The sequence below is a fragment of the Alosa pseudoharengus genome, unplaced genomic scaffold (genome assembly GCF_046254945.1).
Source record: "Alosa pseudoharengus isolate Yale_2024_CS ecotype anadromous, Long Island Sound unplaced genomic scaffold, YU_APseudo_1.1 YU_APseudo_1.1_scf_1, whole genome shotgun sequence".
Lineage (NCBI taxonomy): Eukaryota > Metazoa > Chordata > Actinopteri > Clupeiformes > Clupeidae > Alosa > Alosa pseudoharengus.
In genome coordinates this window covers 15,430,336-15,448,576 of record NW_027468564.1, presented here as the reverse complement: position 1 = coordinate 15,448,576, position 18,241 = coordinate 15,430,336, and the positions used below count along the sequence as shown (strand labels likewise).

Sequence of the window (18,241 nt, the reverse complement as noted above, 5' to 3'; positions counted from 1 at the left end):
AAGGGAAGCATCTCCTAAATAGATGCTGCAGAACAGATAGCTATAATTTCTTCTAGCACGATGCTAATCGTTGCATCCTGTTTGTGTACAGTTTCATTAAGTAAAGGCATGGTAAGAAAACGGGAAGACATGGGCATATTTAGATTTTCTGTTTATTTCCCATCTTACAAAAATGGAATTGAATTTAAGTAAAAGTTAAAATACAGTCTTAGCTTCCTGTCTAGAGCTAGTTGGGTAGAAAGGCAGTTTGAGACATTAGCTTAAGCTAGCAAGAGACTGTCACCTCATCATCTCAGAAATGAAAACAAACGTCCCCTTGTTACAGTAGACTTTTCGGCGTTTATAAACCTGACACTTTTATACATTTTCATCATGTTACTCTCGTTAGTACAGTCCAGCTAGTACAGTTTGAAGAAGGCCAGACGGCCGAAACGTCACTTCAACATTAAAACGTGGAGCAGAGTGTGCGACTTTCTCTTTATTTTCTTTAACTCTCGTTAGTACTATCATTACTGATACTGACCTTCCACAGTAGGCTATTGCTGCTGCATGACTAAACAGGAGCTTTTTTGGTTCGTTATTACCATCCTAAGACACGGAGTCAACAAAGTACACAAAAAATGCTGCCTGATCTGGTATCCCAATCGGAGGAGCCGACCACTGGGGGCAGCTCTTCCTTTTTATACTTAACTTAATAAAGCACTAGTTTTTAATACATTTTAACTTAATAAAGCACTAGTTTTTAATATATTTTAACTTAATAAAGCACTTGTTTTTAATATATTTTAACATAATAAAGCACTAGTTTTTAATATATTTTAACATAATAAAGCACTAGTTTTTAATACATTTTAACTTAATAAAGCACTAGTTTTTAATCCATTTCTCTGACTCTTGGCACTATTGAAGAGTAGACTGTTCTCCCCACTGTTGTGTTAAGGAGGCGATAGTGCCCTCCTCCTGTGACATTTGTGTGTGTGTGTGTGTGTGTGTGTGTGTGTGTGTGTGTGTGTGTGTGTGTGTGTGTGCATGTCCCTAACTGAACTTTCTCTTCTTCTCTTTCAAACACACACACACTCACAGAGAGAGAGGGAGAGAACCCCAAGAAATATTCCTCAACTATTAACTCAAACACACACCTACACACTCAAACACACACCTACACACTCAGACACATTTACTAACCCCAGAATGTTTGCCAAAGAAGTTTAAACAAATACACACACACACACATACAGACAGACAGACACACACACGCACACACAAACACACATACACACACAGACACACACACACACACACACACACACACACACACACACAGAGAGAGAGAGAGAGATGGCCAGTATTGATCTCCTGATGGGAGAAAATGTGTGGGTGGGGGAATGACTCAACAGTTCTCTCTCCCCTCCCTCAACATCCCCACAACTGAAGTGTGTGTGTGTGTGTGTGTGTGTGTGTGTGTGTGAGAGTGTGCGTGTCCCTAATTTAACTTATTTCTCTCTTTCACACACACACACACACACATACACACAAAAACAAACACACACACACACACACTGTTCCCTGTGTGGAGCCACGGCTACACACAATTTAAATGCACACTCACACACACACACACACACACAGACACACACACTCACATGCAATGCTCACTGTTCCATGCGCCTTCACCACTACCTCCCTATCCTATAGATCAGGGATTCCCAAACTGTGGTACGCGAGCTGCCACTAGGGGGTACGCGAGATGAAAAGGGCAATGGCGGAAAGGAGTTAAAATGATTAATTAATTAATACTCTAATTAATTCATAAATAATACATAATTTCAAATCGGGTTATAATGATATGGAAACGTGAAATTAAAGGAAATCATTTGTAAACTCTATAATAGGGTATGTTTTCATTAAAAAATAAGCTACACACAATAGGCTACACGTGATTTCCTGCGGGCAGCCAGAATATCTGGCGCGTTAGTTTCGTTGAAGTATAGGCTAGGTAGAAGGCTGCGTAAACATGGAAAACTGGCTAAAAACAGGGACACTGTCCAAAAGGCCTAATTAAAGCGATCGAAGAGGAGAAGCGAGAGAAACAGAGCAGGACACAGGTAAGGATGGAATGGGATGGGGGGCAGACTAATGAAGGTGGAGATGGAGCGCAGGGGGATAAAGGAAAGAACGAGACAGAAAAGACAGCGCGAAAAAAACGAAAGTATGATGAGGCATATAGCCCTCGGCTTCACGTGGATTGGGAGACAGACTGCCCAAAGCCACAGTGCGTGGTCTGCAGTGAGATGCTACCTAACCATTCTAATGTGCTTCTCCACACTGTTTTTTTTTTAGGTGAGAGCTCATAGACCAGTTGCACATTTTGATTATGTTATCATGTAGGGCGGCTAATTAAACAACGATGCCTGGAATGCGTCAATAGAATTAATTACTTTTTTATGTGTTGGATGGTGGGGGTACGCGAGCCGAGTCAGGATGTAGAAGGTGGTCCGCGGGGGAAAAAGTTTGGGAACCGCTGCTATAGATGGACATTCCTTACTGTTCCATATGCCTCCCTCCCTATCCTATAGATGGACATTCCTTACTGTTCCATGCGCCTTCACCACTCCCTCCCTATCCTATAGATGGACATTCCTTACTTTTCCATACGCCTTCACCACTCCCTCCCCATCCACCATCTTTAAGAACAGCCAGGAACGGCCCCCAAAATATATAATGTCTGTGTTTTATGTTTGTTTGTGAGATGTTCTTTCAGTGGACGTATACAGTGCATATGGAAAGTACTCACAGGGCTTCACTTTTTCCACATTTTGTTATGTTTCAGACTCATCTTAAAATGGATTCAATGCATTTTTTCCTCAAAAAATGTACACACAATACTCCAACACTCCACAAAAAAAAAACAGGTGCTAGGAGTGTTTTGTAAATTTATAAAAAATAAAAGATTCACAACCTTGTAATTGAGCTCTGGTGCATCCTTGCCTCTACAACTTCAGTCCACCTGTGCCTAACATTATTAGAAAAGGCACACATCTCTTTACACAGTTGTCAAAGGTGTATATCAGAGTGAAAACCAAGCCACGAGGTTGAGAGAATTGTCTCATTCAGAATTGTCAATCATCTGACCACAGTTTCACTACTGAGCAATAGGGGGCGCTGTGGAGCTCCTGTCAGCAGGGTTAGCTGCAGTTCATCATCTGACCACAGGGGCGCTGTGGAGCTCCTGTCATTAGGGTTAGCTGCAGTTCATCATCTGACCACAGGGGCGCTGTGGAGCTCCTGTCATTAGGGTTAGCTGCAGTTCATCATCTGACCAGGGGGGCGCTGTGGAGCTCCTGTCAGCAGGGTTAGCAGCAGTTCTCTATATGACCACAGGGGTGCTGTGGAGCTCCTGTCAGCAGGGTTAGCAGCAGTTCTCTATCTGACCACAGGGGTGCTGTGGAGCTCCTGTCAGCAGGGTTAGCTGCAGTTCATCATCTGACCACAGTTTCACACACACAGAGCCGTGGGGCAGCCGTGGCCTGCTGGTTAGCGCTTCGGACTTGTAACCGGAGGGTTGCCGGATCGAACCCCGACCAGTAGGGACGGCTGAAGTGCCCTTGAGCAAGGCACCTAACCCCTCACTGCTTCCCGAGCGCCGCTGTTGTTGCAGGCAACTCACAGCGCCAGGATTAGTGTGTGCCTCACCTCACTGTGTGTTCACTGTGTGCTGAGTGTGTTCCACTAATTCACAGATTGGGATAAATGCAGAGACCAAATTTCCCTCACGGGATCAAAAGAGTATATATACATATACTTATACACACACACACACAGTCTGACTTCTTTTCTGTGATACTCCTGCCACATGACCCATGTAAACTCTAATTCTGAAAATAAAACTCAGACACATTATCTCATCATGCTGATATTAACTCTTATTTTGAAAATAAAACTCTGACACATTATCTCATCATGCTGATAATTCTGTAAAATAAAACTCTTATAACACATTATCTCATCATGCTGATATAAACTTTATTACCCTCCTGGTTAACAGCATCACATCAGGTGCTGCAGCAAGCAGTGTGTTCAGGTGTGTGTGTTTATGATCACATACAGGTGTGTGTGTCTCTGATTACATACAGGTGTGTGTGTCTATGATCACATACAGGTGTGCGTGTCTATGATCACATACAGGTATGTGTTTATGATCACATACAGGTGTGTGTGTTTATGATCACATACAGGTGTGTGTGTGTCTATGATCACATACATCCCTTATTGCTCAAATCGACAGCCTGGAATATTTCCAAACACTACCCATCCATACACACACACACACACACACAGTAGGCTTTAAGAACAGCCTGTGATTGTCCCAAACACCTTAAAGGAGCGCTTGTTGTATTTAGTTGTAAGATCAGTATTCAGCTGAGCTGAGTTGGATAGGTAGCCTGTGCATTCCCCATCCCTGTCATCTCTAGCATGTAGCCCTGAGATATAAACCGGTTCTGATTCTTGACATCCCTACAACAGTAAGCTGACCAATAATGAGTGGGGATGTGCACTCCTCCCTTAATCGCATTGTTCCCTGGAATGACCCCAGTCACTACATAGGCCGTGTTCTTGCTACACAAAGTGTTAATATTCTGCTGTAACTTCTCCACCTGGTGGTACCACTGTGTGTTATCTGCTTGTTTCTGGGGTGCGGCGTTGGTCAGGGTGAAGGTGGACTCCTCCTGCTTCTGGTCACAGCTGTTGCAGTGGGGGTACAGGTGGCCTCTGTTGTATCCGGAATATTCATAGTCCCCATCCACAGCCTGATTGGCCCCCACCGAGCCTCCTGCGTTTGAGTCAGTGGTCATCTGGTCTGGTCCACCGATGACATCAAGCTGCAGTTCAGATTGGAGACACACGAGGGCAGGAGAGAGTCAGACAAGGCAGACATGTCAGGTGTGTTTTGAGTCAGACAAGGCAGACATGTCAGCTGTGTTTTGAGTCCCAGGGAGACATGTCAGCTGTGTTTTGAGTCAGACAAGGCAGACATGTCAGGTGTGTTTTGAGTCAGACAAGGCAGACATGTCAGCTGTGTTTTGAGTCCCAGGGAGACATGTCAGCTGTGTTTTGAGTCAGACAAGGCAGACATGTCAGGTGTGTTTTGAGTCAGACAAGGCAGACATGTCAGGTGTGTTTTGAGTCCCAGGGGGACATGTCAGCTGTGTTTTGAGTCAGACAAGGCAGACATGTCAGGTGTGTTTTGAGTCAGACAAGGCAGACATGTCAGGTGTGTTTTGAGTCCCAGGGGGACATGTCAGCTGTGTTTTGAGTCAGACAAGGCAGACATGTCAGGTGTGTTTTGAGTCCCAGGGGGACATGTCAGGTGTGTTTTGAGTCAGACAAGGCAGACATGTCAGGTGTGTTTTGAGTCCCAGGTGGACATGTCAGGTGTGTTTTGAGTCCCAGGGGGACATGTCAGGTGTGTTTTGAGTCCCAGGGGGACATGTCAGCTGTGTTTTGAGTCCCAGGGGGACAAATCTCTTTTTTAATGGCAGTCCTGTTGTGTGTTCTCATTCTAAACAGTCATCTTTGTGCATTTGTGACATATGCATACACCAAACTGAAGCATTTGTGACATATGCATACACCAAACTGAAGCATTTGTGACATATGCACACACCAAACTGAAGCATTTGTGACATATGCACACACCAAACTGAAGCATTTGTGACATATGCACACACCAAACTGAAGCATTTGTGACATATGCATACACCAAACTGAAGCATTTAAATTTGAAATAACTGAACATGGGCTACAAAGTAAACTCACCTGCGGCTCAATCATCCAGGTTCTGCGTTCTGTTTGTTTATATCTTGTTGGTGGTGTCGTAGAGGGTGGCGTAGCGGTACATGTTGATGTATCTCTGGCAGATCTGCTTGTACTGCGCTCCCCCCAGTACAGTAGGAGTGACCGGTCTGTTGTTCTGGTCCTTAATGAAGAAGGCAGGACAAGTAGCGGCAAAGGAGTTAACGACCTCCCCCTCCACCAATGAGAAGAGACTCAGCAGTGGCAGCAGCAGCAGCAGACCAATCAGCTTCATGATGAAGATGAGGATGATGATGATGATGATGATGAAGAGCAGTGTTCTCTGTCAGCTCAGACAAGAGTGAGGAGAACAGCTCAGAGTGACAGCTTAAATACTCACCAGACACACACACACACACACACACACACACATGCTAACACACACACACACACTTGCTACCACACACTACACTGTAGATGTTAAACATTAAACTGAGACCTTCAAACAGCTCTTATTCCGTCTTTTCCCGCTGACAAATCCTTTATGAACACACACACACACTCAGTGCCAGCAGGTGCGGCTCGTTCACTTGGGCAGGAGGGGCAGAGCTAGAAAAGTAAATCCACAAAATATATTTTTTAAATAAAATGTTGTTTGTTTATTATTGTAATCAGTGGCAAAGTACTCAATCATGTTACATTTTTGTATGATTTGCAAAGAAATTTCGTAAAAATCACAAAGATCTCGTTGATCATATCCGTAGTTGTTGTAGGCCTACTGTAACGTTACATTTCATTTCTGGTAGGGCAGTGAAGAAATTGAACAGCGCCTGCTGTTTGTCTATGTAAATCTGTCGACCGATAATGGAACTGCAGCTAGAGCGCGGTTAGTAGAATGACGGCTAGACAGATCATGTCACTGCCCACCCTATACGACGTCAGAACTTAATATGCCTGTACTGTAGTATGCTTACTGTATTAGTCCGGACGAAGTTTGTGAGGTCAGACAGACAGTTGAAAAATGGCGAGTGAACAGTGTGCAATAGTGTGGAGTTTCTAGAACTCGTTCGAAAAGACTTGAGTTTGTAGTTAAATTAGCTATCAAAGACATAGGACCTGATCAGCCCGACAATAACAACGTATACCAACAAACAAAGGACAAGAGTCGGTCATTTAATCAGACATTTTCACGTTTGTGGTAGGCTTATGTCTGATAAGAAGCTCTGGTTGTCCTGAACGCAATAAAATTTTCTGTTTTCCATGCCTGCTTTTCCGATCTTCTGGGGGACAAGGGGATGTTTGGAATAGGCTAGTGTAGGTGTGTGTGACATAAAACATTTTTCAGATAAGGCAAAAAACATGAGGCTAGCATCTGAGTTGTGCAAATTAGCTATGCTGGGGAAAGCTAATATTGCAGCACAACTCAATGAGGGCTACAGTGTAAGTGCGAAATCAGTTGTACTTCCAAGACCATTCAAAATGAGTTACTGGATTGCATGTTTGATGTAATGCAGGATCATATCATATCATAACTGATCTGATCTGTGCAAGCAGAGGAGACTATACGTGTCCACTCACTGCCAATTAGTTGTAATGTTTGGCCTACATCTGCGAACACTGTGCAATAACGATTTTTCTGTTTTAAATCCATTTATGGGCAGACGAATGCATAATCGATCTCAACCGTGCTTTTGGGGCAGCTTGGTATAGTTTGTTCACCTGAGAGTGACACAGATAAAGTAGGCTAAGGCTGATTGCACAGACATGTGATGGGGCTAGTGTCATGAGAGGAGCATCTGGTGGAGTGCGTAAGAAAGTGCAAGACGTGTAATTGCTATGCACATCAATTGAACCTGGTGATGGAGAAGGCTGCGTGTAATTGCTATGCACATCAATTGAACCTGGTGATGGAGAAGGCTGCGTGTAATTGCTATGCACATCAATTGAACCTGGTGATGGAGAAGGCTGCGTGTAATTGCTATGCACATCAATTGAACCTGGTGATGGAGAAGGCTGCGTGTAATTGCTATGCACATCAATTGAACCTGGTGATGGAGAAGGCTGCGTGTAATTGCTATGCACATCAATTGAACCTGGTGATGGAGAAGGCTGCGTGTAATTGCTATGCACATCAATTGAACCTGGTGATGGAGAAGGCTGCGTGTAATTGCTATGCACATCAATTGAACCTGGTGATGGAGAAGGCTGCGTGTAATTGCTATGCACATCAATTGAACCTGGTGATGGAGAAGGCTGCGTGTAATTGCTATGCACATCAATTGAACCTGGTGATGGAGAAGGCTGCGTGTAATTGCTATGCACATCAATTGAACCTGGTGATGGAGAAGGCTGCGTGTAATTGCTATGCACATCAATTGAACCTGGTGATGGAGAAGGCTGCGTGTAATTGCTATGCACATCAATTGAACCTGGTGATGGAGAAGGCTGCGTGTAATTGCTATGCACATCAATTGAACCTGGTGATGGAGAAGGCTGCGTGTAATTGCTATGCACATCAATTGAACCTGGTGATGGAGAAGGCTGCGTGTAATTGCTATGCACATCAATTGAACCTGGTGATGGAGAAGGCTGCGTGTAATTGCTATGCACATCAATTGAACCTGGTGATGGAGAAGGCTGCGTGTAATTGCTATGCACATCAATTGAACCTGGTGATGGAGAAGGCTGCGTGTAATTGCTATGCACATCAATTGAACCTGGTGATGGAGAAGGCTGCGTGTAATTGCTATGCACATCAATTGAACCTGGTGATGGAGAAGGCTGCGTGTAATTGCTATGCACATCAATTGAACCTGGTGATGGGAAAGGCTGCGTCAGCAGCATCCTCAGTGGGTGTCTTCTTTTCGGATCTTTATGGTTTCTCCGCTTTTTTTCACAAGATCTCCGAAAAGATTTAAAAGCTTATTTTGGAGTGTTTTGAAATAATTGAAACATCTGGAGATTTTGATACAATCTCAGTTAGAGAGGCTAAAGGGTTTTCTCGAATGCTCTTAGATCCCGAGTTTTTATTCCTTTTAGACCTGTTCTACAAGATCATGCCCCGTGTAGATGTGCTCTATGCACAGCTGCAGAAAAAAGAGCAATTGATGCAGTGGAGGCACACAGGGTTACAGACAAGTTTGTGGCCAACATGAGAACGATAGGCCTACGTGATGTCCCGTGCCTTTGTGCAAAACATACCGGTGTCCAGGATAAGCGCAGGGCCGCTTCTAACTTTGCGCAAATTACCTATGAAGTGTGACAATCATAGTTACCGCCAAAGACAGATTTTCATTCAATGGCCATTTGTCTGCCGCCATCCTATTTGATAGTTCAAGCTTCCCTAAATTTTCCAAATCATTCCCCAAGGAGTTCGTAAAAAAACTGCCCTTTTACGTGTATGTGCCACTTAATATTAATTTCTATACAAACCACGGTGGACACGCAAGCACTCATTCCATGGTATAACCCACCCCCCCCCCCCCCCCCCCCCATACACACAGAATATTAACCTTTTTAATGAATAGCCTACTTTTAATTTACTCTTTAAAGTTGAGCTGGCTCTTGAACACAATAATTTCGTTACTTATAATTTATTTTATGAGTAGGCCTACATGACAATAAACAACGTGAACTTGACTATGAGAGCTGAGTGGTGTAAGGCGGCGTGAAGCCTACGCTTGGAGCTCCAGTGGAATTTTGATTTTGCAACGAATTCTCCGTTAATTTGTTTCCCTCTTAAATTTTCCCCCCAAAATAGTTCTCCACTGATCTGAGCTAATGAGCTGATTAGCGGTACCTACCTTGTAGCTTTTATTTGTCTCGAATCTCAAAATGTTAAACTTCACTTCGTATGAATAAAATAACATTAAGTAGGCTAACCATGCATGATGCTCATAATGCATGACCAAAACAGTGTTTTGACCGCAAGTGGTAACATTATGGGATTCCATTCCCCAGATTTCGCTCATAGCCTAGCCATAGAAAGAAAGAGCCTTAAAAAATGAACAAAATCTCTGTGGAACGCCCTTAGTGTGGATGTGTAAACATTAAACTGAGACCTTCAAGCAGATGGTATTTCACCATTCTGTCACTTTATTCTGTGTGAGTGGAACCAAGAGGCCATAGGCTACACTGAATCTACAACAGCTAAGGGTAGCAGAGAGCATGTCTGTTTGGGTCCTGAATAAAGAGCTCTCATGTCTTTACAGCTTTTAACATTTAAAGTGTTACAACAGCTAAGGGTAGCAGAGAGCATGTCTGTTTGGGTCCTGAATAAAGAGCTCTCATGTCTTTACAGCTTTTAACATTTAAAGTGTTACAACAGCTAAGGGTAGCAGAGAGCATGTCTGTTTGGATCCTGAATAAAGAGCTCTCATGTCTTTACAGCTCCACATGTAAAGTGCTACAACAGTTAAGGGAGAGAGCATGACTGTTTGGGTCCTAAATAAAGAGCTCTCACATCTTTACAGCTCCACATTTAAAGTGTTTGAACCCAACACACATTTACAGTTTTTTCTGATTGCTTAAGCACATTTTTTGTAACTATGGCTTTTTTTGCAAAACTCTACACACAAATGGCAAAACCTCTCACCCAATCAGCAAAACATTGTAGTTCTCTTGCAAAAGCTAACACACCTTGCTTAACTCTTCACACCTTCGTAAAAATGGTGTTTTCGTATCAAACAGTAAACACAAGCCATCACAATAATAAGCACACAATGTGCCAACTACACACTGAAGGTCTGAATAAAAAACGCATCTGGCTTTTGCTTTCTCTGTGCAAAAGGTACACTATGTCAGTTTGAGGTCATACTTTTGTCATAGTTCTGTAAACATACAGGGATCCAAACTTCAAGTATTGGTATTTATTTACACACATCAAAACAAAAACAAGTGTGTTTTTCCAAGTCAAAACACAAAATAGCAATTTCACTGAGACAAAACAAATCAGTGTACATCGGGTCGTCTCTCTCAAAATTCTGTCTACATCACATGCAATGTCCTAGTCCAAGGCACCGACAAAAATATATTCTGGAATGACGTATCCAGGCCTGACATGACAATATCCCCACATGTAGACTGTTTTTTGTCTGTAAAAGGGCTATTTCTTTCTCTTCTCACTCTTCCTGCTCCCTCCATTGTACCCATTGTACATTACCTGTGGCTTATGTATAGTGCTTAGGCTGATTGCAAAGTGAACTAATTATCTACAAAAGTTTTCACATGAGAAAGTGTGCCAGAGTTGGCAAAATAGTGTAAATAATAGCCATTGTGCCTACAGTTGTGCAGTGTTTGTGCTTTTAGTTTTGCGAACTCAGTGAGTGGTTTTGCTATACGTATTAATAGTTTTAGAAATTGTGCTATAAGAATCACAGTTGTGTTTAAGCATTCAGAAAAAAACTGTAATCAGGTAGGAGAACCACAGCAAAGGGGAAAACTAGATTTGGCGACCTCTAGAGGTCAACAGAAAAAAGGTCCACAATCATAACAATGTCTAACTCTGCAGTTTGTAGAGTTTGTACAATGTTCTTTCAGCAGACGCATACAGTGCATACGGAAAGTATTCACAGCGCTTCACTTTTTGCACATTTTGTTACATTTCTGACTCATCTTAAAATGGATTCAATTCATTTTTTTCTCACCAATTTACACACAATAGTCCAACACTCCACAACAAAAAGGTGCTTGGAGTGTTTTGTAAATGTATAAAAAATAAAAGACTGAAATATTCTATTTACATAAATAGTTATGATGCTTGTAATTGAGCTCTGATGAATTCTACTTCTATCAATGTTTCTTGAGATGCTTCAAACCCCTGCGTCGAACCCCGACCAGTAGGAAGCGGCTGAAGTGCCCTTGAGCAAGCCCCCTCACTGCTCCCCGAGCGATGCTGTTGTTGCAGGCAGCTCACTGCGCCGGGATTAGTGTGTGCTTCACCTCACTGTGTGTACACTATGTGCTGTGTTCACTAATTCACGGGATCAAAAGAGTATATACTTATACTTATATATTTATACTGATGGTGATGGTGATGATGATGGAGGGAGAGAATGAAAATCCAATTCTCTTGGAGTGAGATATTCCAAAGTATATCTCACTCCCTCTACTCTACTCTCGAAGTCGGTGAAGGTTCAGAGTTTAGTTTATGGAGACTAATCCCAATCCCAATCTCTCTCTCTCTCTTTTATCAAACATCTCTCCTCTCTCTATCCCTCTCTCTCTCTCTCTTTTATCAAACATCTCTCCCTCTCTTTCTCTATTCTTCTTGACTCTGTTTGTTGATGTTTGTTAAGTCGGTGTTTGTCTCCTCGATTTCAAATTCAAAAAATGCTTTATTGGCATGACAAGCTCACTTATATTGCCAAAGCAGTTATACAATAAATCCGAACACATACATGTCAGTAGATTTTCTTAAGAATAAAATAAATAGGTAAAATAGAGTAAAATGCAGTGTATGATGCAGTGTGTGTGTGTGTGTGTGTGTGTGTGTGTGTGCGCGTGTGTGTGTGCGCACGTGTCTGCGTGTCTGTGTGTGTGTGTGTCTGTGTGTGTATTTATTTGTCGATATACTGTAGGTCACTCATTGTCCCTCAGATTGTGGCATGTTGATATATATTGGCAGTGTTCGAATTACCATAGGGCCCGGTAGTGCCCAGCCCCCTTAGTTCTGGCCAGGGCACTACTAGTTCTGCTCGAAATCACTGTCAGAGGGGGCCCACTCATTCATTGTCAAGTTGCCAACCCGTAACTATGATAATCTACTTTTTCCCTGTTGGTTGCAATGTGTATTTCCCCCACAGACTGCAGGGGCACTGCTCTGCATAATAGCCCCCTGTCCTGTCCGATCTCACCCTCCTCTGAATCGAGTTGTTATTAATTTTGCTAGAGCGTTGTTAGCGATTGAGCAATTAGCAGCAGTGGAAAAAGTTAAAAGGAGTGTATGTCGAGGAGTATCGGGACTTTAAAATGCAAGGGGCAAGGGAAGGGTCCTGCCTGAAGAAACTCGTCATCGCAGGCAACACGTTTTTACCTAGCCTACTTCGGCAGAATGCGAGAGAGGATTCTCTGCGCTTAATGACATTGATGACAAAGCCAGAAATCGTTTAAGGGAGCGCAGCTTAAATGCGCTTCTTTTTCTGAGCATCAATGCGCCTCCCCTGGTCCAGTTCAACCCTAGCCATTCGTGAAATCATGGCTCAAGGCTGGGCATCGTCCATCAACTGCGTGGAAAACGGGAAAAAATGACCAGAAAGAGACCAATAGGCCACTTTGGGACTATCTCCAGTAGGCTTAGCCGAGATGTGATAAAGACAACTTTCAGTTTTTTCAGTTGTGCGATGTTCAGTTGTGCACGTAAAATATTTGACAATTAGCTCTGCTCAGATTCATTTTTGGCTGAATTTCATGTCATAGATTTCAAATTTGTGGTCACTTGGCCTGTACTTGGTTAGGGTCAGTCTCTGTTTTCTATCTCTGACAGTATTAAGATATTCTGCTAATTTATATTCTCGGTTTAGGGCCAGATAGCATTGTAATCTACTTTGATTTTTAGTTTCTTCCTTCCAATATTCCAAATAGGCTTCTTTACATTGTTTCATAATTTGGTTTACTCTGATTGGTTTTTGGAAAACAGTGTTGTTGTGAGACTGATCAGAGTGGGTGTGTGGCAAGGCAGTTAGTCTCTGCAACAACTGGTGTAGGGGACTTTTTTCTGGGTTCAGCTCTTGGGTTTGGAGGGCTTTAGAATGAAGGGTGTCTTGTGGGCTGGATTTAAAGGGAAACTTGGCAGGATTTCCCCCTCTGCTGGAGAAATTGTGCATTATGCTATTTCAAACTGTGGGAAAAGGTAATGATAAAGCACATGGATTTGTTTACAAGCTAGCGAACGGTTAGCATAAGTTTGTCAGAACTATGTGGATGTTAAAAGGTAAGAAACACGATTTAAAATGAGTTTCTTGTTTCTCAGATCTCTTTCCGGGACGGTAGTCTCAATGTTGCAAGGTTGGTTTTCCGCCTGGGGACGCTAGGCGCAGCGGGGAAAGTTACCATTTTCACCGGAACAGGTCATTTAACCATCCGAATGATCATGGGCGGATTATGAACTTTCGGGCCCCTGGGCCCAGATGTATTAAGGGCCCCCCACTTATTGTTGTATATATGGGAGGGGGGGTTTGGGGGTCCTCCCCCAGATTTTTTTTAATTTGTTTGATATGATTTCCTGTATTCTGGTGCATTTTGGGGATGGCCAATACTAAATTCAATCAGATTCATAGCCTACATCCTGACTTGTTGATATTGAGGCAATGATTCCATGCAAAGGCTTGGGCTTCAGGGCCCCCTGACCCCTTGGGCCCCTGGGCCTGGGCCCGGTAGGCCCGTGCAGTAATCCATCCCTGCGAATGATTTCTAAACGGGTTTATTACGTTGAAATAGTTGCCAAGTTCCCCTTTAAGGTGATTCAGAAAATTGAGTGCTCTTTTGTTGATGTTAATGATAAGTGGGTATCTACCTAATTCAGCTCTACGTGCATTTGTTGGTGTTTTTCTCTGTACTTGTAGAATGTATCTGCAGAACTCAGCATGTAGAGATTCTATTGTGTGTTTGTCCCAGTGAGTATAGCTATGATGACTGAGTGGACCCCATACTTCACTACCATACAGCACAATGGGCTGGATGACACTATCGAATATTTTAAGCCAGATTTTAATTGGAATTTGGAGATTATAAAATTTTCTTTTAATTGCATTTAGGGCTCTTCGAGCTTTTTCCTTTAGTGCATTCACTGCCATGTTAAAACTCCCTGATGCTGTCATTGTTATACCTAGGTAAGTATAACTCATGGTGTGGGGGATAATAGAATTGTTTATTTTAAATTGGTGTTTGTTTTCTTGGCATTTGGGGCGTTTTTGGAAAATCATTACATTTGTTTTGTTTAGGTTTATCTCTAGGGCCCAGGTCTTACAGTACTTTTCTACTATGTCTAACTGTAGTTGTAGACCTTTTTCAGTAGCAGACAGTAGAACCAAGTCATCAGCAAAAAATAGAGACTTCACCTCGGGACATTGCTCTAACTGGATAGCAAGTTCGTTTATATAATTAAATAGTGTCGGACTTAAATTACAGCCCTGACGGACACCTCTCCCTTGGGTGAAGTATTGGGTTATTTTTTTTTTCAATTTTAACAGCACATCTGTTATTTAAATACATGGTTTTAATTAGGTCATACACTTTACCCCCTATCCCACAATTTAGTAGTCTAAAATAGAGCCCTTCATGCCAAATAGAATCAAACGCCTTTTTAAAATCAATGAAACAAGCAAATATTTTGCCATTTTTTGTTTGGTGAACATGTTTATTAATTAAGGTGTGGAGCGTATGAACATGATCGGTGGTACGGTGTTTTGGAAGGAAGCCAATTTGATTTTTGTTTAGAATGGAATGTGTATCAAGAAAATCTGCTATTCTCTTGTTTAAGATACTGCAGAACAGCTTTCCCAGGCAACTGCTGACACATATGCCACGATAATTAGAGGGGTTTGATTTGTCCCCTTTTTTGTGGATGGGGGATATCAGCCCTTTACACCACATGTCAGGAAAATGTCCTGACTGTAATATGATGTTGAACAATTTCAACACTGCACCCTGCATCTCTGAGGTGCTGCATTTAAGCATTTCATTTTTAATGCTATCTGGACCACAAGCTTTCCTTGGCCGTAGAGAATTTGTCTGGGTGGTTAATTCTTCCCAAGTAATTGGAAAGTCGAGGGGGTTTTGGTTGTTTTTAATTTTTTCTTCTAATGATTGGAGTTTTTTTTTTATTAAATGTTGATCTGAATTGAGGTCATTAATTGGTATGTTTTTGTATAAATCTTCAAAGTGTGCTTTCCAGATGTTGCCATTTTGGATGGGTAATGCTTCTTGTTCCTTTGTGTTGAAATTGTTCCACATATCCCAGAATTGATTTTCATTAATGGCTTTCTCAATATCTTCAAGTTGCTTTTGGCTGTAGTTTTGTTTTTTGTTCTGAATTGTATGTTTATATTTGTTTAGAATTTTTTATTGTAATGAATACGTAAGGCTGCGTTGTTTGGTTGATGATGTTTTTTATTTGCTATTTTTCTCAGGTCTTTTCTGATGGTCTTGCATTCTTGATCAAACCATTTGTCAGTTTTTTTTCTTTTTAAAGGCTTCCGTTTTTGCCTTATGAGGTCAGCTTTGATAGCTGCTTTATGAAATATCATGTTGATATCATTTACGGCCTTGTTTACACCATCACTTGCAAGGTTATATTTGTTTTGATCATATGTTGATATGTCATTTATCAGATCAGGTGAGTTCAAGGCCATAATGAACTTGTCTCTACTGTCTGGGGCCCATCTGTAAGTGGGATGTGAATCACATAGATTAAAAGGTTCACTTTTTGTGTTGCTCTTTTGACCTGAGAGGTTAAAGAACACATTGATCTGACTGTGGTCTGAAAGGGGAGATTGCTCTCTGACAGTGAATGCACAGATAGTGGAGAGGTCCATGTCAGTGATTGCATAGTCTACTACACTGGATCCAAGAGCTGAGGAGTATGTGTATCTCCCTAAAGAGTCCCCTCTGAGCCTACAATTAACTATGTACAGGTCTAAGGCTCGACAGACTTGCACTCCCTGCCACTTTGGTTTATTTCAGAGTCAAGGTTGTTCCGGTGGGGGATGGTTGGTGTGGTAAATAGGGGAAACTGGCCAAATACATGGTTGTTTCCCTGTGGGTCAACAATAGCAGGTTCAGTTCCTGTTCGTCCATTTAAATCTCCAATTAGAATTATGTTTCCCTGGGCCTGAAAATGGGCAATTTCTGAATGAAGGGTTTCAAAAATGTCCTCTTCAAAATATGGGGAGTCTACTGGGGGTATATAGATAGCACAGAGGTATATACTCTTATCAGTTATGCCCAGTGTTTGATCTAATCTTAACCAAATGTGTGATTTACACTGTTTTATTGGTAATATCTGATGGCAAAGATCTTCTTTATACCACACCAAGATACCTCCTGATGTTCTGCCCTTGCGTATATTTTTACATTTTATCGAGGGCACCATGACTTCATTATATCCTGTGTGAGTGAATGTATCGTTTTTACACCATGTTTCTGTCAATATAATTATATCAATATTTTTGATAGAGTTTATGAATTCAGAGCTTCCACTCTTCAAGTTAAAAGTTGAAGAGCGAAGGCCCTGAATATTCCAACAACTTATATGAAATGAACGCATTTGAAAACAAACAAAATGGACGTGTATAGTTTGACACATATGAAAATAACTACAACTATCTACATTTACAGTAGTAAATAGGGATTTTGTAAAGCTATAAGCTAATAGTAAAAAAGAATATTATGTTTTGTAATAAATAATAACGTTTTTTTTTTTTTTTTTTTTTTTTAAATAAATGAAGAAATGTATATGATATGTTGCTCTGTTATTAGAATAAATAAATATATATATTTTTTTTTAAAAACTCAAAGATTTGCACTTCAGTTAATTTATATGATCTGCTGTAACATGAGTCATTCTAAAGATATATTGCTTCATAATTATACATGCACTGTTGGTTTGGTATATATTTAGAAATTGTCATCTTCTTTTTACTGTGTTTTTAATCTTTAATCGACTGACGTTTATCTATACCATGATTTGCATATTCGCTGTAGCCGTTGTTATGATGATAATCCTAAGGCTAATTTTAATTCCTTTTATAGTGTTTTACAACTTGTCAACGGCTAGCGAAGATCCTGACTTTTGTCTGTATTGTTGTCAGGGGCAGCAAATAAACGGTTGCAGAGATAGCCAACTACTGTACAACAAGACTCGGCATTTATTTCACCAAAAACACAACGCAGAGAGTTTACCACGTTAGAAAACAATCTATTAACCAATATTGTATTAATATTTGTTAATAATTAACTAAATGTCTTTTTGGCACTAATTAACAGTTATTTCCTACATCATTTAAATGTTAAATGTTTATTTACAAAGTGTATGTTAATATAAAAGTTAATGACATATTATTATTTCTAATTGTTATTAAACTGTGCTTCTGTCTATCCCAATATGAACCACTCCTCATAGGACCCTTACAATAACGTTGGTTAAGCTTAATTAATATATCAGTAATATATAACTATCAGTATGGGGTACCCTTATAATAAAGTAGGTTAAGCTTAATTAATATATTAGTAATATATAACTATCAGTATGGGGGACCCTTATAATAAAGTAGGTTAAGCTTAATTAATATATTAGTAATATATAACTATCAGTATGGGGGACCCTTATAATAAAGTTGGTTAAGCTTAATTAATATATTAGTAATATATAACTATCAGTATGGGGGACCCTTATAATAAAGTTGGTTAAGCTTAATTAATATATTAGTAATATATAACTATCAGTCAGACG

The 18,241-nt window shown here is 41.1% G+C and overlaps 1 protein-coding gene across 1 annotated transcript; it reads right to left on the bottom strand.

The window, feature by feature from the left end:
* Positions 1–4,409: 4,409 nt before the first annotated feature.
* On the bottom strand, positions 4,410–5,859 carry LOC143122749 (endonuclease domain-containing 1 protein-like). Its single transcript, XM_076283640.1, has 2 exons — positions 5,818–5,859; positions 4,410–4,880 (listed from the first exon to the last, which is right to left on the bottom strand). Exons 1-2 carry the CDS (start codon positions 5,830–5,832, stop codon positions 4,416–4,418), a joined length of 480 nt encoding a protein of 159 aa, XP_076139755.1. The 5' UTR covers positions 5,833–5,859; the 3' UTR covers positions 4,410–4,415.
* Positions 5,860–18,241: the final 12,382 nt, after the last annotated feature.